This window comes from Carcharodon carcharias, chromosome 18, assembly GCF_017639515.1.
Source record: "Carcharodon carcharias isolate sCarCar2 chromosome 18, sCarCar2.pri, whole genome shotgun sequence".
Lineage (NCBI taxonomy): Eukaryota > Metazoa > Chordata > Chondrichthyes > Lamniformes > Lamnidae > Carcharodon > Carcharodon carcharias.
Window position 1 is genome coordinate 23,882,896 of NC_054484.1, and position 26,005 is coordinate 23,908,900.

Genomic DNA, 26,005 nt, shown 5'->3' on the forward strand with positions numbered 1-26,005 from the left:
GTCAACACAAAGGACTGCAAAAGAATGTTACCCAAGAGTCATCTGACTCCTTGTGGATTGAAACCACTCCAGTCTCAAGAGGGTACAAGAGGAACATTCCAGACTGATGTTGACTCATTGCCCTTTCCTGAAACTAATCCAAAAGGGTATTAACAAATTGAATATTCAAATACTAAGACACTGGCTGTCTCAAACTCAAGGTCTGAAAACCACAACACAAGATGTAATCAACCTAACTATCCACCTTATTTGGAAAAGAATTGTGAACTTGCAGGAGGTCACATGATGAGACAGTCATGTTTCCTGTCTGCTTTTAAATCAGCTAAAAGCTGCTTGCAGACAGAGTTATATAGAAACCCACCAAACTAGCTACAAATCATCCAGGCAGCCAAGGTAATAAACAGCAATGCTTTGGAAGTGGAAGATCCTAGAAGAGAGCGAAGGACTTTCCAACCTGTTCCAGTTAAGTTCGCCTGAGATCCAACTTCCTGGAAATTAGACTAGAAGAAACCTCAGCTTACTGAGAATCCTTTGCTTTATCAGACCTTTACTTCAACGAAAGCATCAACTTCATCTAAGAAACTACAGCCTGCTACGAAACAGACTGAGATATTTATGAACTGTAATAGTACATTACTTTCACCTTTCTCTAATATTTGTGTGTGAGAGACAGTGTGTGTTAGACAAGTGAAATGTTACATCAAATTCGGGGTAAATGTGTAATAATAAATAACCTCCTTTATTTTAAGATTGCTTATTTATTTGGAATTATTAGAAATATTTAATTGGGGCACAATCTGAGAATAAGAAAACACATTCCTCTTCCTTACAAACATACCGATCACGAGGAGAAAATGGAAATACAGAAATTCTGCCCATGAAAATTCTTAAGTGAATTTTTCAGGTCAAATTTTAGTTCCACAAATTCACCAGTCTTACCCTAAGTTCCAGTTTATGCCATGGCTGCTTGCGTAAGCTAATGGTGTATATTTTTGCTTTTTTGACAGCTTCAACATAGGCTTCATGGCCTTGACGAAAGTAGACAACCTGTTGAAACAAATTCTTCTCAGGAATGTTTGGCATATTTTAAGCATTACTTGCAATGGTCCAAAGTGAATAATTTTAAATGTGTTTGAATGAGAAATACATTGTCATTCCCCAGTATGTTCTGAACTTTCAAACTAATTTTTATATTTTAAAACTGACCACATCGTTTTTCTGAGAATGAATAGTGAACATATCATTGGTTTTAATCATACTTTATTGTGCTAGCTGAAGCATAGAATAGAAGATCAGGGAGGTTATGCTAGAACTGTACAAAACACTAGTTAGGCCACTGCAGGAATACCAGATACAGTTCTGCTCACTATATTATAGAAAGTATGTGATCGCATTAGAGAGAATGCAGAGGAAATTTACAAGGATGTTGCCAGAAACTCAGCTATAAGGAAAGACTTGATAAGATAGGGTTGTTTTCCTTGGAACAGAGAAAGCAGAGAGATTAAACTGAGGTGCATAAAATTATAATAGGGTGGATAGGAAAGGCTTATTTCCCTTAGCAGAGAGGTCAATAACTAGGGGACAGATGTTTAAAAGTTACTAGTAGAAGGATTGAGCAGAGTTGAGAATTTCTTCGTCCAGATTGGCAGGGGTCTGGAACTCACTACCTGAAAGGATGGTAGAGGCAGAAACCCTCATCCGCATTTAAGTACTGTAACCTAAAAGGCTATGGACCAAGAGCTGAAAAATGGGATTAAAATGGATAACTAATTTTCCAGCCGGCACAAACACTGTGGGCTAAAAAGTCTCTTGCTGTGCTGTAAGTTTCTATGATTTTATAATCTTATAATATTAAAGCAATGATACACTTACACAGTGAGATCATAATTGACATTAACACGAATTACAAAGAATGCCCCCACACAGTTTGAAAACAACACTAAAGTGCGTATGCACAATTAACGAGGGGGAGGCGATGACATAGTAGTATTGTCATGGGGCTGGTATTCCAGTGACCCAGGGTAATGCTCTGGGGACCCGGGTTTGAATCCCACCATGGCAGATGGTGAAGTCTGAATTCAATAAAAATCTGGAATTAGAACCCCATCTGGTTCACTAATGTCTTTCCTTTAAGAAGGAAATCTGTTGGCCTACTCAGACCCACAGCAATGTGGTGGGCTCTTAAATGTCCTCTGAACAAGGGCAATAAATGCTGGCCTGGCCAGTGACATCCACATGAGCGAACAAAAGAAAATCGTAGGAATATAGAAAGAAATGTTGAAGTATTCTACAGACAAAAATAAGAAAAGGAAAGTCAGGGTGTGGATAGGGCACAAGATAAATTCACAGCTAATGACAGTGAAATGGCAGAAATAGTAAATAACTTTAATTCAGTATTTACCAGGGTGAATGACCTCATGGACATGACATTAGAAAAGATCAAGTAAGATAAAAGGATATTTAAGATAGACAGAGGGAAGATAATTGATAAACAAATCAAACTTACAGGATAAAACTGGTCTGGATAGATTACAACCATGCACATTGAAAACTTAGGGAAAGATAGCAGAGGCACTATTACACACATGTATATAAAAATTCATTAGAACAGGAAATAGTGTCATAGGAAGTAACAGAAAGGCTCGATAAGGGTAATCAATATATTTGGATTTCCAAAAAGCCTTTGATAAAGTTCCATACTAGATTCACCACTAAGGATCTTGGATGTGATGGACCTTCAGCTCCAGGCAGCAAGATTTAATTATCTTGTGTAACCAAATAGAATCTCCACAAAATTCCCTTATTTACATCTTTGGTCATTTCCTGATGTATAAATTTAGTGGTCTCATGGCATCAAAAGAATTTCAGCTGTATTATCATATGCAACTGGATGCCAGTTTTCTTACCTCATCACCCATCTGTGGAACATAAGGTGACCTACGTGGTACAGTATCTGTGATCCACTTTGGTGGATGCCATTCCTCTAAAATTGCACCTTCTCCAGTTGGCACAGGATTTGGTCTCTGCATTGCGAGGAGGAAAACAAAACAATGTAATCGCAGACACACACCATTGTACACAGAACTATTCTCTCCCCAACTTAAAAATGTTTATTTGCTGAAAACTAGAGTTTCTTAGCACCAATTATAACATATATATTGGTGTGATATTGTTGGGACCTTGTACAGTTATTAACAGATATTGGATTTAGATGAGCAAAATAAATGATCCAATTTAAAGACCTCATTAGTGCCAGCCATCTTCATCTTAGTTCTTTTCAACGCAGGAAGCACTCTTGTTTCTCCCACTCCACCCAAATAGTCTCATTCAGATGAGAGGATAAGACAATCTGAGCAAATTTTACCAAGAATTGCAATATTGTAGTAAAAAGAGAATGCTGAAAATACCCAGCAGACCTGGCAGCATCTGTACAGAGGGAATCAGAGCTACGTTTCAGGTTGATAACCCTTCAGCAGAACCCTTTGCCTCACTCAACAGAGTCACTGACCTGAAACCCAAACACTATTTCTCTCTCCACAGATGCAGCCAGACCTGAGTATTTACAACATTTTCTGTTTTAAATTCAGATTTCCAGCAGCTGCAGTACTTTGCTCTTATAGCAATACTGTAGCTCCATGTTCAGGTGAAGGTGAACTAATCCAAAAAATTTCAATCTCCTAAAGGAAATTCCATGGGGTGGTTGCACATAGGATCTTCAAGCATGTTTGGTTTATTTGTCATGCAAAATCTTAGCAAGTGTCAGGCAGCTATGTGACTGCAGGAAATATCAGTCAAAAAACAGAACCCTACCCTGGTTTGCATGGCTCAGTACAAAAGTAGCAAGTACACTAATTCACTAAATTACCTGGGGAGTTTTTTTTTGAAAAGCCTACTTAAAAGTTATGACTACCTTTCGTGGTCTTCCTTTAGGTTTCTTTAGCTTTTGATTCCACAGTTCTTTAACTTTATCATCTTGTTCATCTTCTGAGCTGCTCACTAGGCGTGGAGCTCGCTGTCTGGTTGGTCTTTTGGGTGGCTGAAGATTAATTCCTGCATTTGCTGTCCAATCTGAATACTCACTCGAAGAATCACTGAAGACAAACAAGAGCCAGTTCAACTTCCATCCATGTCAAGCGTAGAAGGTATATGCCATTAATATATTTTAAAACAAGTCAAAGTAATTTTAATTTATTTCTACAATTTTTCTCCAGAACTTAAAAAACAGACTGACTACTTCATGGTATCTTCTTTGTTTCTTTAATATTATATATCTTCCAAACTTCCCAGGAACAGAGGCCAGTTTTGTATGTTCTGGATAAACCATGTAATAGATATATGAACATAGAAATATGGCCACAATGTTGCAGATTGACGGTACTTGTACACTCTATAAAGCCTCGAGGTCTGCATCATTCTGATTGACCTGAAGATGATCACTTGACAATAAGCTCACCACAAAAACAAGCCTTTAAGTTTGAGGGATAGTTGGGTCAGTGGGTGGAATACTGTTATGTGGGGAATGCACATCTTTTGAAGAAAAAGGTCTGCAATACTAAGCAAGCTATCTTTCACATTGCTTACAAACACACACATCTCAAAATGTATCAGTGATCAGGATGAAGTACTATCTACAAGTCCGCAGATGGCAAATATCAGAACCCTTAAGGAGAAGTAAAGATTAAAAGCAGATCTTGATGAGATATGGGAATGAGCCTCCACATTGGACTAATGTAATTTAATATTGACAAATATAGGTAAGGATAATGCTAAGCATGTACATGTCACGTTGGGCTCTAAATTAAAATCTGTTAAAAGAAATATAGACCTGGCTGCTTTTTGGATGAGACATTAAACAGAGGCCCTCTCAGGTGGACATAAAAGATCTCATGGCACTATTTCAGAGAAGAACAAAGGGGTATATCCTGGTCAATATTTCTCTCCCAATCAACACCACAAAAAAACAGATTTGTTGATCACTATTGAATTCCCATTTGTGGGAGCTTGCTGTGTGCAAGTTCACTGCCATGTTTCATTTACCACAATGATTACACTTCAAAGGTTGCAACTGGCTGTAAAACACTTTGGGGCATTCTGTGATCACAGAAAGCACTATATACATGAAAGGCTTTATGTTTTGTTATGGTATTCAAGTCTCTTTTTAGTCTCAATGCAAAGAGACTAAAGCAAGGACAAACAGGGTATTAAGATTTATAGACAACACAATACACTATAAAACTAAGAGCACCATGGTGCCCTAGTACAAGGCCTTAATTAGGTCCCATAGAATGTTGTGTTCAGCTCTAATCCCCTCATGTGGTGATTGAAATAGAGATTTTGGAAGAGGCTCAGAGGAAGCCACTGGACTAATACCGCTAGTTGAAAAATCTTTTACAATCGCAAGGTGATAGGGACGAGGCACAAAAAGGATCAATTTTGAGCAAATACCTGGCTGTAAAATCCCATATACCTTAATACAAGATTGACTATTTAAAAATAACCAATATTTAAAAGTAGGATATTTCATACATCTGAAAACCCTCATTTTTCTCAGTTACCAAAACTTCAGATCCAAAACTTGAAATTTTTCAACTGGACAAAATGCATGCTGAAATATTATTTGTTTGCGTTGATCAGCTTGACGCAACAGAACAGCTTGCTGCATGGTCATGACAGCAGAATTCAAGAAAAAAAACAATATTTTGAAATGCAACAACCCCAGAATTACAGTACCATTTTCTGAGCTGTCCTCCCATTTTCCTCCTGCTATAAACTTCAGTTCATCTTAAACACTGCTGCCCATATCCTAATTTGCACAAAATCCATCAGCCCTATGCTCAGTGGCATACACTATCTCCCAGCCTGGCAGCACTTCAATTTTAAAATTCTCATCCTTGTTTTCAAATCTCTCCACAGCCTTGCCCCTCACTAACCTTAACCAGCACTATAATTCTTTGAGATCTCTGCACTACACCAATTCTGCCCTCTTGTGCATTCCCAAGTTTCATTGCTCCACCATAGGCGGCTGTGCCTTCAGCTGCCTAGATCCTAAACTTTGGAATTCCCTCCCTAATCCTCTCTGGCTCTTATCCTCCTTTAAGACAATCCTTGCAAGCTATCCCTGGTTAAACATTTGGTCATATGTCGTAACATCTCTGTAGGTGGCTTAATGTAAGTTTTGTTGATAACATTCCTATTGAAGCACATTGAGAAGTTTAACTACATTACAGGTGCAATATAAATGCACCTTGTGGCGGCACCAAATGCTCACATACAGCAGCACATATACACAAATTACCAGGATGAAGTTTCACAATACATTTTTCCTCGTGGTAATATTGCAGGACACTCTTGACTCCAAGTGCCAATCCTGCAAGTTTTGAGGCAATATTTGAACATACTAAGTCCTTTTGTCAACACCAATCTGTGTCTGCATCTAAAATGGCAAATGCAACTTAAAAAATAAAACCTGTACATTACAGCTTAAATACCCAAGATTAAATGAATAAAAATATATAGTGAATTGTTTGCCATATTACCTTGAGCTGTTAGATTCACTCTGCCATTCCTCTGAAGAGCCTCCACTGCCCTCTGCTGAATTACTTTCCTATATTTAAAGAGACAGACTGATAAATATTGCTTCATAATCTCGCTGTAAATTGGAACAACTGAAATACATTGCTCAAGTTCTTCCCTTCCTAGTCTTGCATCTCCAAATGAGATGTCAAGTTATAACAAACCCAACTTCCTCTCCTTGTCTGCTACCAGCTAACAACATAAGCAGTTGCACTGCCTTACTTAATAGCTGTTAAGCTTTTGTCCTCACCAGATCTTGGAAAATCTATTACCTTGGTCAAACCCAATGGGATAATAACCAGTTTCACGAACTAAAATCCAAAGATCACAGCTTTAGCACAGGTAACTCATGACTGGCCTAAGTTATCATATCACTTTAAGGGAATATACACATGATGTACATGTGACAGAGGAACCAGGATATAAAGCAGCATGTGACCAGCAATCAGTTAGTGCAGTTGTGGTTGCAGCTGTTGGTGTGACTAATGGGGATTGCTGAATTCCTACAGTACACCTGTTTGTTGAGCAATCCTACATATAATGTTAGCAGTCTTCAAATAAATCGAACCCACTTATAGTTTACCAATCCTCTGTGGGTGATTGGTGAGTTTGTGTAAAGAAGCCAATAACACAACCTGGGGGCAGTGGTGAGTGTTTAAAGACCACAGGAGGAGCCACAGACAAGATTCAGTGCAAGTACAGAGGCTGTATTTGCACTGAAACCCCAGGAGGCAGAGTCCACCTACAAACAGAACTTTGCAGAACAAGTGCCTGATTTATGGGAAAGCTGGATTGGTGGTGAAAGGGAGCAACAAGTTGGTTCAGGTTCACGCTGTGCAGTCAGGTTTGAATTGGGCAGAAAAGGTGCAGGCTACTGAGATGTCATCAGGTGCCATTCCCACGCAAAGGACAAAGAATCTGCAAAAAGGGAAAATAGCGTCACAGGGTTGTGTGGCAAAAACCTGAATAGTGACAGCAGTCAAAGAGATAAGATAATAACAAAAGAGAAGAAAATAATAGCCTCTCCACAAAGTACAGGTTACAATTTCCCTATAAGTCAGGAGCGCCTGTAAAAGATAGGGAACAGCAGAATGATCACCAAATGCCCCAGCATGAATTGGAAGGCCACAGATGTCCTATCTAAATTTAGGCTTTTTAAAGAAAGGATGAAACTATTTAGATTTATCCATCACTGAACCAGATAAACAAGCGCTGAAAATAAACATTTCCATTGGAAATGGCAGGGGGAACACGGTGTCAAAACTCATCACCTGTCTGAGGAAGATCAACTTCATGTAAAGGTAAATCTCAGAATACACCACTTGGAGCTGAAGGCACTACAGACAACAGCCACAAGAATCAATTGATCAGTTCGGCAACAGGTTACTGTGATAAGGGCAAGGTCTGCAATATTTCAGAAGCTGAGTTTGCTGAACACATAATGGAGTTAATCATGGCTTCAATACCAATTGAAGCCTTACAAAAAGACCTTTCGGAGAAAAAAAGGTCACAATGTTGACACACTGCTAAAAGATGGCAGAAAATATGAAGAATGCGTGGCTGGACAACGATACTTGAAAGCACTGGGTGCAGCTACCAGTATTGGCCCGGTAGCCAAGACGCAGAAAGCACGCAAGCTCTGTGAGGTGCTGTCTCCTGCAGGGGGAGGCAGTGGCGTAGTGATATTGTCACTGGACTGGTAATCCAAGCAGGGTAATGCTCTGGGGACCCAGGTTCAAATCCCACCACGGCAGAAATCTGGAGTCCAATGATGACCATGAAACCATTGTCATAAAAACCCATCTGGTTCACTAATGTTCTTTAGAGAAGAAAATCCACTGTCCTCCAGATCCAGAATTGCCCTCAAATGGCCTAGCAAGTCCTGTCTTCATATTGACGATACCTTCCGTCGTGTTGTGTGGCACTACTACCGTACTATGGATCCAGCAACTCAAGACTGATGGGTCACTGTAGCAGCAGAATTGTACTTAAGGTCATGGCCTGACGTACCCCCACTCTACCATTACCACCAAGCCAGGGGATCAACCCTAGTGCATTGAAGGGGGCATGCCAAGAGCAGCACCAGGCATACCTAAGCACAGGACTACTTGTGTGTCAAACAAGCAAGTGATAGACAGAGCTAAGTGATTCCACAACCAATGGATCAGATCGAAGCTCCGCAGTCCTGCCACATTCAGCCATGAATTGGTGGTGGACAATTAAACAACTCACTGGAGGAGGAGGCTCCACAAATATCCCCATCCTCAACACATCAGTGCAAAAAATAAGGCATTCACAACAATCTTCAGCCAGAAATGTCAAGTGAATGATCCACTGGAGCACCCCAGCATTACCTTCAGCCAATTCAATTCAGTCCACATGATATTGAGAAACGGCTGAATGCACTGGATACTGCAAAGACTATGAGCCCTGACAATATTCTGACAATAGTACTGATGATTTATGCCCCAGAACTTGCTGCGCCCCTCGCCAAGCTGTTCCAGTACAACTACTACAACACCAGCATTTACCTGGCAATGTGAAAAATTGCCCAGATATGTCCTGTACACAAAAAGCAGGACAAATCCAACCCAGCCAATTAGCATCCCATCAGTCTTCTCTCGATCATTAGTAAAGCGATGGAAGGGGTTATCAACGGTGCTAGCAAGTAACACTTGCTTAACAATAACCTGCTCACTGACGCTCAGTTTGGGTTCCACTAGGGTCACTTAGCTTCTGACCTTACTACAAACTTGGTTCAAACATAGACAAAAGAGCTGAACACAAGGGGTGAGGTGAGGGTGGCTACCTTAACATCAAGGCAGCATTTGACCGAGTGTGGCATCCAGGAGCCATTGCAAAACTGGAGTCAATAGGAATCAGAGGGAAAACTCTCCGCTAGTTGGAGTCACACTTAGCACAAAGGAAGATGGTTGTGGTTGTTGGAGATCAATCCAGGACATCACTGCAGCAGTTCCTCAGGGTAGTGTCCCTGGCCCAACCATCTTCAGCTGCTTCAATGCCCTTCCTTCCATCACAAGGTCAGAAGTGGGAATGTTCGCCGATGACTGCACAATGTTCAGCACCATTCACAACTCTTCAGATACTGAAGCAGTCCATGTCCAAATGCAACAATATCCAGGCTTGGGCTGACAAGTGGCAAGTAAATTTTGCACCATACAAGTGCCAAGCAATGACCATCTCCAACAAGAGAGAATCTGACTATCCTCCCTTGACATTCAATGGCATTACCATCACTGAATCTCCTGCCATCAACAGTCTGGGGGTTACAATTGACCAAAAACGGAACTAGCCTTATAAATACTGTGGCTACAAGAGCAGGTCAGAGGCTAGGAGTCCTGCGGCGAGTAACTCACCTCCTGACTCCTCAAGGCCTGTCCACCATTTACAAGGCACAAGTCAGGTGTGTGATGGAATACTCCCCTGCCTGAGAGCAGCTCCAACAACACCCAAGCTTCACACCATCCAGGACAAAGCAGCCCACTTGATTGGCTCCTCTTCCAGAAACATTCACTCCTCTCACCACTGATGACCTTGCCAAGCCATCACCTGCTTAAATACTTAGGAATACAGGAGAAACTTCTCGAAAGAACAAGGGAGAATGAAGACAGCACACAACCAACATGCAGTTGTGGAACTGCCTAGTCTGTGCATTGGACAAAGTTCAGACCACACATCCTGCACAGGAAACCCGGTCACCCGTGAACGTATCTAAAGTGTGTCGTGAGCCTAGATCTTATAAGGTCAAAACACCAAATGAGGCAACATTCAGGTAAAACAGAGGCCAGTTAAGGGAATTGTTCAACTGTATAACACACAGCACTCCACTACATCTAGAACACATCCAAATATGAACTCAGTGAAATTGTGGAAGACCACCATGTAAACAATCAACACTCTGATAACACACCGGACACCAATGCACCCACAAGTTGAGTGATCTAAAGCAATAAGTCTAGATCTCAGGAAATTTAGACCGTCATAAGTTCTGGTAAGCCACCTACACATTATAAAGACTTTTAAAATCTTAAATGATGAACAGCAATCGATCTTTTGTGTAAATAGTTTTCACAACCATCCTGTAATATATAAATATATATACATAAATAGATACATATATATGTTACCTTTGGGGGAAAAAAGGCGGATGTTGCAGTATCGCTTTGAGAATATGTAAGTGATGTACACATGCCAGAGGATGTAAAGCAACATGTGACCAGCAGTCAGTTAGTGCAGTTGTGGTTGCAGCTGTTGCTGTGATTAATGGTGGTTGCCGAATCTCTAGAATAGAATGGCTTGTTGAGCTATCCTGTAACATGTCCTGTAGCCTTCAAATAAATTGAACCCACTTACCGTTTACCGATTGCGTGTGGGTGATTGGTGAGTTTGTGTAAAGAAATCAGAAATGCAACAGCCTGATTGTGCACTGAGACTTCCTGTTGCCTTTATGTAGCCAAAACCCATTATTCCAGGAAGGGATGGATGTTAAGTTGCCTTTCACCACAAAACACCATCATCACCCTAGCTCCTCCATTGGCTTGATCTTCTGAAACTTTATGCAAGGAATTCATGATTCACAAATCTAACTGAATTTTTTATTGAATTAACAGAGAAGGTGATAAAGGGAATATGATGGATGTTGTCTATATGATTGTTAATAAAGCATTTGACAAGGTGCCACATAAAAGGCTGGTTAACACTGAGGTTTATAACACAGGAGGGTCGGTGTCAGCTTGGATAAAATATTGGCTTAAGGACAAAAAACAGCGAGTCACGGTAGATGGTTATTTTTCAGACTGAGGGGAGGCAGACAGTGGTGTTCCCCAAGTGTCAGTGCTAGGATCACTCCTTTTGCCATAAATGAATTGGTTGGATATTAGAATATGGAGAAAAAATTCAAAATTTGATGATACCAAACCTGGAGGAATGGCAAACAATGAGGGTGGTATGAATTGCCTACAGCAGGACATCAATAGGTTAGCAGACTGGGCAGACAAGTGGCAGATTGAATTTAATACAGAGAAGTGTGTGAGGTGATGCATTTGGGAACTAGGAATAGAGAGACCAATATAGACTTAATGGCACAATTATAAAAATGCTCAAACAGAGGTACCTAGGCTGGGGGCAGAGAGCATATGCATCGATCTTTGAAGGTGGTGGGACATATAGAGTGTAGTCAGCAATACATATGGGATTTTAGGCTTCACAGAGGCATTGAGTACAACATCAGGAAAGTTATGGTGAACCTTTAGAATGGTCTGGTTAGGCCACAACTAGAGTATTACATCCAGTTCTGGTCGTCACCTTTTAGGGAAGGTACGAAGGTCCTTGAAAGGATGCAGAAGAGATTTATCAGAATGATTCCTGTGACGAGGGGGAGGGGGGAGAGTAATGCAGGCAGGAAGGATGTACAGGGTGGGGGTGTACTGGAGGGGAGAGAGTACAGAGGGACAGAGAGAGAGAGTGTGTACAGGCAGAGAGAGAGAGAGAGAGAGAGAGTGTGTGAGAGTACAGGGAGAGAGTGAGTACAGGGAGAGAGTGAGTACAGGGAGAGAGAGTGTACAGGGAGAGAGAGTGTACAGGGAGAGAGAGTGTACAGGGAGAGAGAGTGTACAGGGAGAGAGAGTGTACAGGGAGAGAGAGTGTACAGGGAGAGAGAGTGTACAGGGAGAGAGAGTGTACAGGGAGAGAGAGAGTGTGTACAGGGAGAGAGGGAGTGTGTACAGGGAGAGAGAGAGAGAGAGAGAGAGAGAGAGAGTACAGGGAGAGAGAGAGAGAGAGAGAGAGAATACAGGGAGAGAGAGAGTACAGGGAGAGAGAGAGAGAGAGAGTACAGGGAGAGAGAGAGAGAGAGAGAGTACAGGGAGAGAGAGAGAGAGAGAGTACAGGGAGAGAGAGAGAGTGTCAAAAGAGAGAGAGAAGTACTGGGCGGAGGGGAGAGAGTACAGGGGGTAGGAGAGGGAGTAGGGAGGGGAGGGAGTACAGGAGGGAGGGGAGGGAGTACAGGAGGGAGGGGAGGGAGTAGTACAGGAGGGAGTACAGGGAAGGGAGTACAGGAGGGAGGGGAGAGAGTACAGGGGAGGAGTGTGTAATGGGGAAGAATGCTGCAAGTGGGGAGGCAGGGGTAAGGGGGGGCTGAAGATTTAAGAGAGAGGGTGCCGGGGTGGGGGGTGCTGAGAGAGGGGTGTGTGTCAGCGGGGTGGGGTGGGGGGAATGAGTTTGAAAAGGGGAAGGTGTCCAGAGGGAGGAGGAGGGAGTAAGAGTGAAGGTAATGTCCAGTTGAACATGCAAGGGAGGGCTCTGTGGAGTCAACGATGCCTCCTGGAGAGCAAGCTGAGGGTGGGCATGGTAGGAAGGAATGGTGAATGTGGGATGGGGCAGAGGAGGGTGAGGGTGCATCGGTGACAGTAGAAGGGACGATGAGGGTGGTTGGTGGAGAGTCAGAGGCAGACATGGACCCTGGACGCACACACACACCTCACTTGGCCTGTCAATGAAGCTGAAAGGCATTACACGTTATTCAGTGGAAGTGAGTATATTTCAGATTCTAAAGTGACAAATGTGTTCACCCGTGCAACCACTTGTGATCAGGATTTCTTAACTTTTCTCAGCTTACCACTTCTTCTAGGTAATGCCCTGACATCCACAACAAGGGTGGAGACAGCCTGTGCAAGGGTTGGTTGTGTGGCCTCTGATGATTTCGGCATGCTTCCTCTGGAGAGCCGAGGCCTTGAGGGCCCCGGCTTGCTTTGGCTGTCCTCTTGTGGACCAGCTGTTCCTACTGTGGTGACAGAGGACAGGGTTGAGGGGGTCAATGGCAAAGGGGACTCGGAGGGAGCAGGCAACCTCTGAGATTCCTGAGTGGATGACCCAGGGGTGTCCAGCTGCCGCTCCTCCTCCCTTCAGGCGCCCAAGGGCCCCAGCCTGACCACTTGAGGGGAAAGAGCGCCTGCAGGGATGTTGAGGTGCCCCATTTCCTTCTTGCGTTGCCACTACAGGAACTCACCCATGGCTACCACAGTGGAGTGCAGGTCAGCATGCATCTCCGCGTTCTGCTGGACAAAGGCTTCTGTGACATCCGCCATACTTAACTTGGATACCTCCATACACACACACACGTAGGCATCACTTGGTCAGAGAGTAGGCAGATGCACTCCTCCAACTCATGTGCCTCTCTGTTGAGTGCTTCCAACAGCTCTGCGTGATGTTCCCCCTGCCTTCTGCTGACTCTCCATGATGAGTTGTAAGGCCAAATGCAGGTGCTCGTCATCTGACTCAGATCACACAGTTGCCTCTTCCCCAGCAGTCCTTGAGTGTCAGGGAGATCAGCTCATCTGCCTCCTCCTGCTGCTGACACGTGTTTGGACAGTGACCACCAGATTGTGGTGGTCACTGCACAAATCTGCTCTAGATCTAGGTCTCACCAAGGTGCGTCTCTGTGAACTGGAGGGTGTGGGTAGGCACTGTGATGGGTCTTCCAGGCTGCTTATTTCTAGCTCTTCAATGGAGGTGGTGTGTCCTCTTGGCTGGAGGTGAGGACTTCAATGGAGCTGATGGACAGGGTGGCTGGGGGCATCGGTCACTTGGGAGAGCTCCCTGTGAACCGAAATAGAGATAATTAGCGCATGGCAGCAGAGTCAAAATCAGGAGAGAAAACACTCAATTGCACTGAGGGGGGATGATGTGGTGCAGGATCTTCATATGGATGTTTACTGCCGACCTCACCGCTTTGCAGGCATGGTCCACATCTTCACCAGTCAGTGTGATGGCACACTCCTCGAAGTGAGTGAGGAGCCTGTGGGCCACTCCAACCTCCAGTCTGGGACTCTCTCCCTGCTGTTGTGAGCTAGCTTAACCTGCATGAAAACAGATAGAATGTGCGAGAGCAGGACACATGCCATGGCAGATGAGAAGGATGCATGGAATGTCTGTGTGGTGAGCGGAGCCATGGACAGGATAAGGAGATGAGCTCCAGAGAATGTGAGCCTGATGGAGATGTGAATGTGTGTGTGAGGATTAATGGTGTTGTCCCTTGAAGTGTGAGATCCGTATGGATGTGTGATGGGTTTGAGAGTGAGAGAGTTCTTTTGAAAGAACAGCCAGCTGGGAATAACTAGAAGGTAGCAGAGGGGGGAAATAAACTGGAAGCCAACGTTCGTCCGACCAGAAACTACCGTGTTTCTTCAGATTTGTTTCTTGTGCACTCTTATCTATAGTGTTCAGATTTGTTTTTGATTTTTAATTGTTTTTCTAATGGCCCTGGATTTAGAAATGTGGATTTACCTTCACCTTCGCTTTCGAATGAGAAACTTGACTCATTCAAGTTTTTGGGGAGGGGGGGAGGTGGTTGACTTACCTTGGCGGAATAGATGGGAGCATTCATCCTCTTCCTGCACTGGATGGCTGATCTCGTCTATGCTCCAGTGGCACTGACCACTGCCTCCCAAGCCAGATTGGTGACTCTGGTGGACCTTCTGCGCCAGAGCGGGAGTGGAGGACATCGCGGCAGCCTTCTACTGCATCCAGCAATTGCCCCAGGGAGACATCATTAAATTTGGGGGCTGCCGACTTCTTTACTTTCAGGGCCATCTGTTGCCTGGAGCAGTCCTGGTCTATTGACATGAAGTAGGCTGCACTCTGGTGCATTTATGGTGCCCGAAGCCCTGAGTTCACGACATTAAGGGCAGATCTGAGCCCGCCCGCCAATGATCCAGACTGTTTCCCGTGAATGCACATTAATGAGAAGGGACGTGCTGGGAAGGGGACGATATGGCACAAAATCCCGCCATTGTGGCCAGCTAGTAAAACGTATTTTTTCACGTCCGCTCACGCACTTAGTGCACATCCGGGACGATTCCGCTCCAGCGATGGGGGTTTAGCTACAGGCCTAGGTTGGAGAAGCTGGGGTTGTTCTCCTTGGAGCAAAGGATACTGAGAGTGGAGATTTGACAGAGGTGTACAGGATTATGACATTCCAGGGTAAGTAGATGACAGAAACATCTTCCCATTGGCTGATAGTACAAGAACTAGGGAACTCAGATTTTTAAGGTCTAGGGCAAGAGACACAGGGGGAGTGTGAGGAAGAACTCTTTTTTTATGCAGTGAGTAATAATGACCTGGAACATACTGCCCATGAAGGTGGTGAAAGCAGAAACAATTATTTCAAAAAGAAATTGGTTGGGCACTTGAAGGAAATAAACTTTCAGGGCTACAGTGATTGAGTAGGAGACTGGGACTGTCTGGATTGTTCTGTGGAGAGTCAGCATGGACTCGATGGTCCAAATAGCCTCCGCCTCTGTGGTAAACAACTCTATCAGTATATTGACAAATGTTCACTGGCTCCAACATATAGACTTCAAAAAGCTGGGCTCGCATGCATTATCTCTGCAAATTTATTCAGCTCTACTTACCAGCAAGCACTTTACCTAGCTGTAACTGCACCATTCAGCAGTAATAGTTTAAATGCTTAGGCATCTGTGTATCTGATTGTTTAAATTAACTTACAGATGGGTTTAAAAATGTCCTCAATGCTAAGAGGCTTTCTCAGCAATTTTTAAACCAAATTCAACACGGTACTGGAGTTGCACTCCTTGTAGTGTCAAATGTAAGACTACCTCAAGAGAGCCTTACACCTCTTCTCTCTTGAGTTATGTAAGAGCCTGCATCCAGAGTTGTGTCACAACTTTAGTGTCATTGCACAATGAAAGTAATTTCTCAGCTGTGATCAAAGTAGCAGTTTTAAAACTAACAAGCCAACTTATATAAATATAAGATTCTTATAGGTTAATTATTTCAGATCCTACAAAATTCCTAAATTCTGAAAAAAATTGTTCCAGGTTACCTCTGGTTTTAAACAACAAAGTTAGCTGACAAGTACAGTACAAATAACAGATTAATGAATAAGTTAGGGAATGCGGAGTCAGGGAACAAGCGGCAGAATGGATTGTTAGTTGACTTCAAAACAAAAAGCAGAGTGGGATTAAAGGGTAGCTATGCACAGCGGCGGAGGGTGGATAGTAGTGTTCCATAAGGATCAGTGCTGTGGCCACTGCTGTTTACAATTTATAATAAAAACACAAATTTCTAAATTTGTGAATGACAGGAAATTGGGGGTGATAATCAATACTGAGTAGGACTGCAACAAATTCCAGGAGGAAATTAATAAACTTGCAGAATGGGCAAATAATATGCAAATGAAATTCAACACACAAACATTGGCTTATATATTTCAACAGGAACAACAGGGAGGTCAATTATTACTTGGAAGGTGCAGGTATAGGTGGGATAGAGGAACAAAAGGAGCTTGGAGTACAAATACACCAAAATTTGCACCGTTTCTTAGCAAGGCAATCAGAAAAAGAAAACCAAGCGCTATTTTCAGAGGGACGAATTGAAAAGTAGGTGAAGGAAGTTATGCGAAACATGTTTCAAACCCTGGTTAGACCAGAGTGTTGCATGCACTTCTGGTCACAATATTATATTACAGATAGGATATAGAGGCACTGTAGAGTGTAAAGAAGATTTACAAGAATGATACCAGAAGTCAGAGTGTATACATATCAAAAAAGTGTGAACTTTTAAAGGGATATTTCAGAATACACAGAATAGATACATCCCAATGAGACAGACAACTTAGGGAGGGAAAAATTAAAAGTATGAGAGCAAGCTGGTTGGAAATATAAAGACAAATAGTAAGAGTTTCTATAGACAGTTAAATAAGAAGAGTTAACAAAGTGAACACTGGCCCTATAGAAAGTGAGCCTAGAGAATTAATAATGGAATGTAAGGAGATGGCAGATGAATTGAACAGGTATTTTGCATGGTTCTTCACCACAGAGCATGGTAACATCCCAGAAATAGCTGTAAATCAGGTGTTGGAAGTGGGGGAGGAATTCAGGGGAATTGCAATCACCCGAGAAGTGGTATTGAGCAAACTGTTGGAGCTGTGAGCTCACAAATCCCCAGGTCCTGGTGGACTTCACCCTAAGGTCTTGATAGAAGCGGCTGGTGAAATAGTTAATGCATTGGTTTTAATTTGCCAAAATACCCCAGGTTAGGGGAAGGTTCCATTAGATTGGAAAATAGCAAATGTAACTTCTTTATTCAAAAAGGGAGGATGGCAGAAAGCAGGAAACTACAGGCCAGTTAGCTCAACATCAGTCATAGGGAAAATGTTAGAAGCTATTATTATTATTACAGCAGGGCACTTGGAAAAGTTTAAGGTAATCAGGCAGAGTCAACATGGTTTTGTGAAAGGGAAATCATGTTCTTTGAAGGAGTCATATGTGCTGTGAATAAAGGGGAACTGATGGATGTACTGTACTTATGTTTCCAGATAAGGTGCCACATCAAAGGTTATTGTCGAAAACAGAAGCTCATGGCGTAGGGGGTAACATACTGGCATGGATAGAAGATTAGCTAGCTAACAGGAGACGGAGGGTAGCCATAAATGGGTCTTTTTCTGGCTGGCAGGATGTAACAAGTGGTGTGCCCAGGGATCAGTGCTGGGGGCCTCAGCTTTCTAAAATTTACATAAATGGCTTGGACAGATGGTATGTTGCTAAATTTGCTGATGACACAAAGATAGGTGGGAAGGTAAGTTGTAAAGAGTACGTAAGGAGGCTACAAAGTGACATAGGTAGGTTAAGTGAGTGGGAATATAAATGGAATATAATGTGGGAAAATATGAAATTATCCATTTTGGCAGAAGGATAAAAAAGAAGCATATTATCTAAGTAGTGAGAGTTTCAGAGCTCTGAGATTCAGAGGGATCTGGGTGTCCTCATGCATGAACCACAAATAGTTAATATGCAGGTACAGCAAGTAATTAATAGAACAAATAGAATGTTATCATTTATTGAGAGGAATTGAATACAAAAGTAGGGAGGTTGTGCTTCAGTTGCACAGGGCACTGGTGAGACCACACCTGGAGTACTGCATATAGTATTGGTCTCCTTATTTAAGGAAAGATGTAAATGCATTGGAAGCAGTTCAGATAAGAAGGTTTACTAGACTAATACCAGGAATGGGAGGGCTGGAAAGTTTGAACAGATTAGGCTTGTATCCACTGGAGTTTAGAAGAGTAAGGGGTGACCTGATCGAAACCTTTAAAATCCTGAAGGATCTTGACAGAGTGAATGTGGAGAGGGTGCTTCCTCTTGTTGGAAAACCTAGAACTAAGGGTCACGGTTTAAAATTAAGGGGTCACTCATTTAAGGCCAAGATGAGGAGAAACTTTTTCTCACAGAGGGTCATGAGTCTTTGGAACTCGCTTCCACAAAAGGCAGTGGAAGCATGATCTATGAACATTTTTAAGGCAGAGCCAGATAGATTCTTGATAAAAGGGGGTCAAAGGTAATTGGGGATAGGCAGGTGGTTACAATCAGATCAGCCATGATCTTATTGAATGGCAGAGCAGGCTTGTGGGGCCAAGTGGTTTACTTCTGCTCCATATTCGTATTAATAAATTGTATGATACAAACATTTTAAAATGACAGAAATTGTGATGCAAATATTTTTGACAAGTCAAGTATGCATTCAAATATATATTACTCAGCATTCAATAGTATTTCATAGCTGGTATTTGATGTTCAATCTTCTCATCTGTCTTTTCTTGAGTTTTAATATAGCTTCCAGAAATTTAGTATAAATCAAATTTTGCAACAGTCTACATAATTAAACTGCTTCATTATGTTGTCAACACAAAAAGTTAAATGCAATTGCTGGATCCAGGATGCAAAATGTGACTCATGTCACTAACCTCTTCAGAGCTAACCTCTTCTGCTTCTTCATGGAAAAATTGAGCTAATTCTTCAACAGCGGCACGAGTTCGATATTTGAGCTGCTCACGACGCTGTGCCCTCATCTTTCTTTTTGTGTATTCAGATGAGTCCAAGGAATCATTCTAAAATGAAGATACAAAAAAACCCCAAAATTTTTGCAATAACAAATCAAATTACTTTGTAGAGAATTTAAGATGACAGATAACAAAATAAGTTAGAGCACTGCACACAATAGGGATGGTAAAAATATTTCATATTTGGCATAGTGTATTGGACCGATAAAGAGCAGAGGATCACGAGAGATGTCAGGTAAGGATGTTTAAAGAGAGTGGAGCAACAACAAACATAGCTGACACAAACAGCAATGGGACAACCCATGGGAATAGAAGCAAAGTGTTCAATTATTAATTCACACTATAAAGTAGATTGAAGGCCTACTAACCTTAAAAAAATACATGAGACAAGAACAAACACTGAACAATCAACTTTACATAAATAGACAAAATGGGCTAACTATACAAAAATAGAAATAATAGAAACCAGATTAAATCTGTCTGATAATCATAATTTAGTACTGAAAGCAAATCAGAAAAGAGAGATAAAGAGAATGCATCCTAATTAGCAGAATATAAGTGATGTTCCTCAGCAATCTGGACTGGGGCTTCAGCTTTTCACCATACATATAATGACTTTAATGCACAAAGTCTACCAATGGAACTACGATACAAGAAACATTAAATTGTGTAGATGCTGTAATGGAGTTATTAAATAGTTGTTAACTGTTCTCTCTCTTGAGGTGCTGTGCCCCTGCTCCTTTACATTTGCAATCATCACCCATGGGGACCTGGAGGGGAGACTGGATGGCAGCAGTTTTAGTGGGAATAGAATCAAGGGATCAGATGATGGGTCCCTTGGACAAGATGGGCTCAGAGGGGAAAAATTATAGAAACACTGCAGCAGTTCTTCACTTTATATCCAGTAATATTCCATTTATACCACTCACCCTTTGTGCAGAGTGAACTGGTCGTCTTTTCTTCTCTCTTGCATACAAGGCAATTTCCTCTTCACTTTTGGCAATCCTAAAATCTTCCTGCATCCTGAGTAAAAGAAATAAGTCAAAACTGATCAAAGGAAAACTCCATTACAACTCCATCAGCCCCATCGTTTGGATGGGAAGTGGGAGGGAGAAATAAAAAATAAAGGCATGTATTTACATAGCACTTTTCACAATTACAGGATGTCTCAAATGGTGTTAGAGCCAATGAAGTACTTCTGAAGTGTAGTACCTGCTGTAATGTAGGAAATGCAGCAGTCAATTTGCGTACAGCAAGCTGCCAAAAGAGTGTTAAGAACCAGATCACTTTTTTTTTTAAATAAGTGATATTGATCAAGAATAAATATTGATCAGGACAATGGGGATAACTACCCTGGTCTACTTCAAAATAGTGCCAAGGGATGCACTCCAAAGACTTGAGTGCACAATCTCATCTGACATTTCCATAGGGAAAGAGGGCAAAGGAAGCCATTTTTGAGATCAGATTACTGGTTTACCTACAAATTAATGAATATCAGAGACAGTAGAAGCTCTGTGTGATCAGCAGAGAAAAGAGATTGCTGTGCTTTGCAAACTACCACAGCCAGGCACCAGAGTTGAAGAAGTAAATCATGCATCCAGCTAAGGATTTTGGGAGATGCGTCCCTGCATGGTCAGAGGGAAGAAGAATCACCAGAAAAGGCCTTAATGTTGATGAGGAAGAAACTCTGCGAAAACTGAGTGAAGTGCCTGGAAATGGTCATCTAAAGTTTCTACTCAGCGAAACTGAAATACATGACCCCATTGGAAGCTGGGACAAAACTGTGGACTGTTTGCTAAAAGGACTATAATTCCATGCAGACTGCGACAGGTTATAAGTACAAGGGGAATGTCACTTTCTGTGAAGTATAAGTTGCCTACAAAAAAAAATGTTTAGTCAATAGTTTTTTACTTAGTCATTTCTTACAGTAAACATTGAGAAATCTTGTCGGGCCATTCTTTCAGCTAGTAACTGGAAAATTCTAAAAATGTTTACTGAGGTCCTGTCTGCCCTCTCAAGTGAACATAAAAGATTTCAGGGCACTATTTAAAATAAGAGCAGAGGAGTTCCACCCTGTGTCTTGGCCAACGTCCATCCTTCAACCATCATCATCACTAAAAACAGAACCGATGTTCGCATTGTTTGTGGGACCTTACCATGCATAAACTGGTTGCTGTGTTTCCAACATTATAATCGTGATTACACTTACAATGTGCTTCATTGGCCTTAAGTCCTTTAGAATGATCTGACATGAAAGGACCGATATAAATGTAATTTTTTCATTTTCATCTTTCCTAATTCTCACTCTCCTCTTCTTCCAACAACCAAAAGTGCCTTGACCAAGCACTTCCAGCAGCTGTGAAACCTTTTCTCAAATTCTCTGCTGTAATCTCAATTGACCACTAGAGGGTGCCAACAACAAAACGGAAGACCCTCTGCAAAAACAGAAACCGAAATACCGGGAAAAACTCAGCAGGTCTGGCAGCATCAGCGGAGAAGAGCACAGTTGACATTTCGAGTCCTCATGATCCTTCAACAGGAAGATCCTTTGACTTTGTAAAATAATGTCCTGCACTATTATATACCTAGATTTCATGATTTGTGTTATTTAATGCCCACTTTAATCCATTTGTTTTAATAGGGTTAGCAGCAGCAGCATTGACAGCCTTCCATCTCATGAGACAACGATGTGCACCATGCTAGTTAAGTCTCTGCTAAAGCTCACCTGGTGTGACTCAGAAGCCCCACTCTGGCATGGCAGTCTTTGCCACATTTGCTGCAGAAAATGACAGTGGGCTGAGAATGTGTAGCATTCACTGGCCTGCTTTCTCTGGACCCTCTTCTTGGCTAGCTGAGCTTTCTTTTCCAATGCCACTACAAACAATTAGTCTCCAGATGTCACAGCCATCGGCGACTGCGCTCTGTCAGTGTTAATGTCCGCCACCTCCATTTCTTGCTTTCAGTAGTTGTCCTTGTCCTTGTTGGAGAGGCACAGACATCCAGCAGGCCATGACCTAGTGACTAGTTCACCATACAGATGATCTTTGGGTATACAGCTGTCATCCATCTGATGAGCATGACTGAGTCAGTGCAGACGTTGTTGGCTTAACAATGAGTGCATGCTGATGGAATTAGCGCACTCCAGGACCTCTGGGTTGGCAATCTTATCTTGCCAAGAGATGGTGAGGATATGACTGAGACAGCCAAAGTGAAAACCGTTCAGCCTTTTCTCTTACCTAGCATATGCTGTCCAGCTCTCACGGTTGTAGAGGAGCCCACTGAGATCCCAGGCTTAGTAGACTCGTAGTTTGGTGTTCTCAGTCAGACGAATAATAGGTCAGATTTCAAGCTCTATGACTTCACAGATCTTTGAGATGTTCTTTAGCAACCACACTTAAAGTTACCTATCAACTCCATGCAATAGCTCGTTAAACTATTAGTTAGCAGAGCTATGACAACAGATACCACTTAGACCACAAATAGATGTCAGTCAGGCCTTTTCACTCTCACTTGGTTAAATGATAAGTCCAACTGCAGTTATGGAAAATTTGCAATATTATATCTCAGTAATAGAAGAGAATTGTAGAGTGATTCCCACCACAAGTTACTTTAAGCATAGATTGTTCAACTCATGAAGTCTTTTCTGCCATTTGATTAAATCGTGAATGATTGTACTTAAACTCTAATCCATCATATTCTTCCTGAGATTCAGATTCCTGAGATAACGGATTGAAACGCTCCCGATGGGGTCTGTCCAAGGCTCTGCACATCTGAACTGGATGACACTCTAATGAAGGGTCATTCAACCTCAAGTATTAACTCTGATTCTCTCCACACAGATGCTATCTAACCTGCTGAGTAATTCCAGCATTTGGTCTTTGTTGCAACCAGCACTACTTATTTATACTGCTTAGTTGCAAACCAGGCTCCAGTGACCACAAGAACTCTTGTCTCAATTGTTAGATTTTAGATTTTATACATCAATCACAGTTTATGTGGGAATGCTCAAAATGTTTCAAAATAAACTCTGAAGTTAATAAGGGGGCCTCTTCAACATAAATTACGCTTAACATCATACTCAGGTTATTTTTCCCGACAGTCAAATTAAAGCAAATGTCTCCAAGGGTAAATTCACAATACTCTCACATATCAACACCTGACTCCTGAGTTGCACTGTTAAATTTTTGTACTCCTAGTCAGGCACTGGATAATACAGAGAACTACTTTTACTATGGGAGTCTAACCTTAAATCTACTCCACACAGATGGACTGAAACCTATTCTCCAATACCTTTGAACAGTCCGAACTGACAGATCCCAGCTGATGATTCTCCATAGCCCTAAAATTATCCTTATAGTAAGCATAACTAACACACACCAGGAAATAATACATTGACTATATAAGTCAGGGTACAAAGGAAATGGAAAAGGTCATACTGGTGTTAGTAAAATGCCTTCTTAAGAGGGGCTTAACTCCATTTTATTTTTGCTGTAAAAGACAAGGGCGAAACAAGCACATTCCATTACATTTGGCTAGGAAATAAAACAAATTATATCCAGTAACCGATTTCAGATATTTGCTAGAAAAACTTCATACCTGTTCACACTAGGTGGAATATCTGGTACTACCACTCTTCGTTTCCAAGCCATGATATCTCTTTCTGTGGCTATTTGACTGCGGGGAGCATTGTGATGCATCTGACGAACACCTTCAATCTGCCCACTACGACGCAGTCCCACATTTGGCGGTGACAGAATATCAGAGCTTGGGTTCCTTAAAACTTGAAAGAGAACAAAATATAAAATTAACAAGGAAAAAAAAATTTAGCATCTTAATTATGCAATTTTGATGGTGTGTCATGTAATATACACAATTAGCCTTTCAATATCTGCACTTCTGTAATGCAGCTGGCTGAAAATGCATTTGAATATGAAGTAGAATCTATAATAAGCCAGCTAGAAGTTCAATAATGCTCTTGTTATGACCACAGCCGGTGATAATTGCTGCGCAAACCAAACCCCACAGAGAAACTTAGCTTATAGGCCACAACCTTTTTCTTTGTACTCTGAAAATGAGAAAACAACACACCAATCTCAGCAGTAAAAGGTCCAGGTACACTTCTGGGATTTTAAAAATTAAAAGTAAAAGTTTTATTAAGAAAATTAAAAGAAAGCTTGAGCACACAAGATTACAGTTACACAATTAAGGTTACTCTTACCAAACGTTCCCCCAAAGCTCTCCACTTGGTCAACCCACAAGTGAATACTTTCCTGGCAATACTCTCTTGCAGCTGTCTAACGATGAAATCCAGTAATATTACACAAGGCAAACTGCTGTAGCTTCAATAAAGGTATACTACAGGCCCTTTGCCCTCTTCCACTCTGTGGTGGAATCCACTTCAGAGTAAAACGGCCTGCTGCAGCCCAAGGCATTTCTGGTTTGACTGGATGGGTGATTCAAACTGCGTACCTTCCCAGCCCAGAGCCAGTGCTGTTGAGCTGTAACTGGAGCTATCTCTATCTATCTCTATAGCTCCAGTTCAACTGCAACTCGAAAATAGCTTCCCCCGCCCCCTCATCTCTGTTCTATTGTTCTCACACCTCCTTGAAACTCAAACACTTACAAATATAAGATCTTTCATGTTTCCATCTTGTCTTTGCTTTTAGGTCAAACTATATTACCACTACTATTTACCTATGGAACTCCTGCAAGATGCAAACATGTTTCCTGCCACCTCTGACTCCCCTCTGATATTCAAACAAACTCTCAACTTATCTAAAAATGCAAATGTTAGATCTAACCTATTAACTGTACCTCAAACTCTATCCCTTTTCATTTTTCAAACCCCCAGACAACCTGACTCTTCTCAATCTCTTGCCCAGCTTAGTCAAATCACACAGATACACAAACATTTCTTTAGAGAATAACACAATGTTCCCCAAAATATTTTTTAAAAAATAACATCCATTCTCTCACACTCCACCCTCATATTAGTTTCCTTTCAAGTAGTTAATCTTCTGCAATTGTGTGACTTAGATTTATCTATCAGTAATAGCAGCTTCTCCACAGAACATTCACTTTATTAATACTGGGGTATATATTTTTGACAAAATGCAAGTTTAACGATTGACTTATAACTTCTATACATGGCTATCATTTTCACGTTTTAGGATTGGGAAAAAATGTTTTGCGTGGAAAGGATTTTGAAAAAATAAGAGTTGTATTTAAAGGTGGGTTTTTAAAGGAAAAGTGCATTTGCATTAGTTAATTTGCTGATGAAAGGCATTTTTCTCAGTTGCTATAAACAATAAGCAATTAGCCAGAAATAAAAACAGAAAATGCCAGAAATACTCAGCGTGTCAGTTAGCATCTGTGAAGAGAGATGGAATTAACCTTTCAGGTCAGTAACCTTTGGTCAGGACTGAAGCAATTAATAATCACTAAACATTGCATACCGAATACACTTGGAACACACTGGTTCCCAGCGTTTGGCAGGGATTACAGCAAGCCTTTTTTCCAGCTGCCAACAGAGAGAGGTTCAAAAAACACAAGAAA

The 26,005-nt window shown here is 41.7% G+C and overlaps 1 protein-coding gene across 4 annotated transcripts in view; it reads right to left on the reverse strand.

Moving 5' to 3' along the window:
* Window positions 1-26,005, reverse strand: part of LOC121290609 (bromodomain and WD repeat-containing protein 3-like) — a 181,341-nt gene that overhangs the window by 60,759 nt on the left and 94,577 nt on the right. For all 4 annotated transcript variants that reach the window (XR_005945850.1, XM_041211275.1, XM_041211274.1 and 1 more), the window contains 7 exons: window positions 24,047-24,230; window positions 20,380-20,473; window positions 19,355-19,498; window positions 6,537-6,604; window positions 3,911-4,091; window positions 2,907-3,023; window positions 940-1,047 (listed from right to left, as the gene is read on the reverse strand). Coding sequence is in view for 3 of the 4 variants with exons in the window: in XM_041211275.1 (XP_041067209.1) it covers window positions 940-1,047; window positions 2,907-3,023; window positions 3,911-4,091; window positions 6,537-6,604; window positions 19,355-19,498; window positions 20,380-20,473; window positions 24,047-24,230 (896 nt within the window). In the remaining variant the exon portion in view is untranslated. The remainder of the gene's footprint in view (window positions 1-939; window positions 1,048-2,906; window positions 3,024-3,910; window positions 4,092-6,536; window positions 6,605-19,354; window positions 19,499-20,379; window positions 20,474-24,046; window positions 24,231-26,005) is intronic.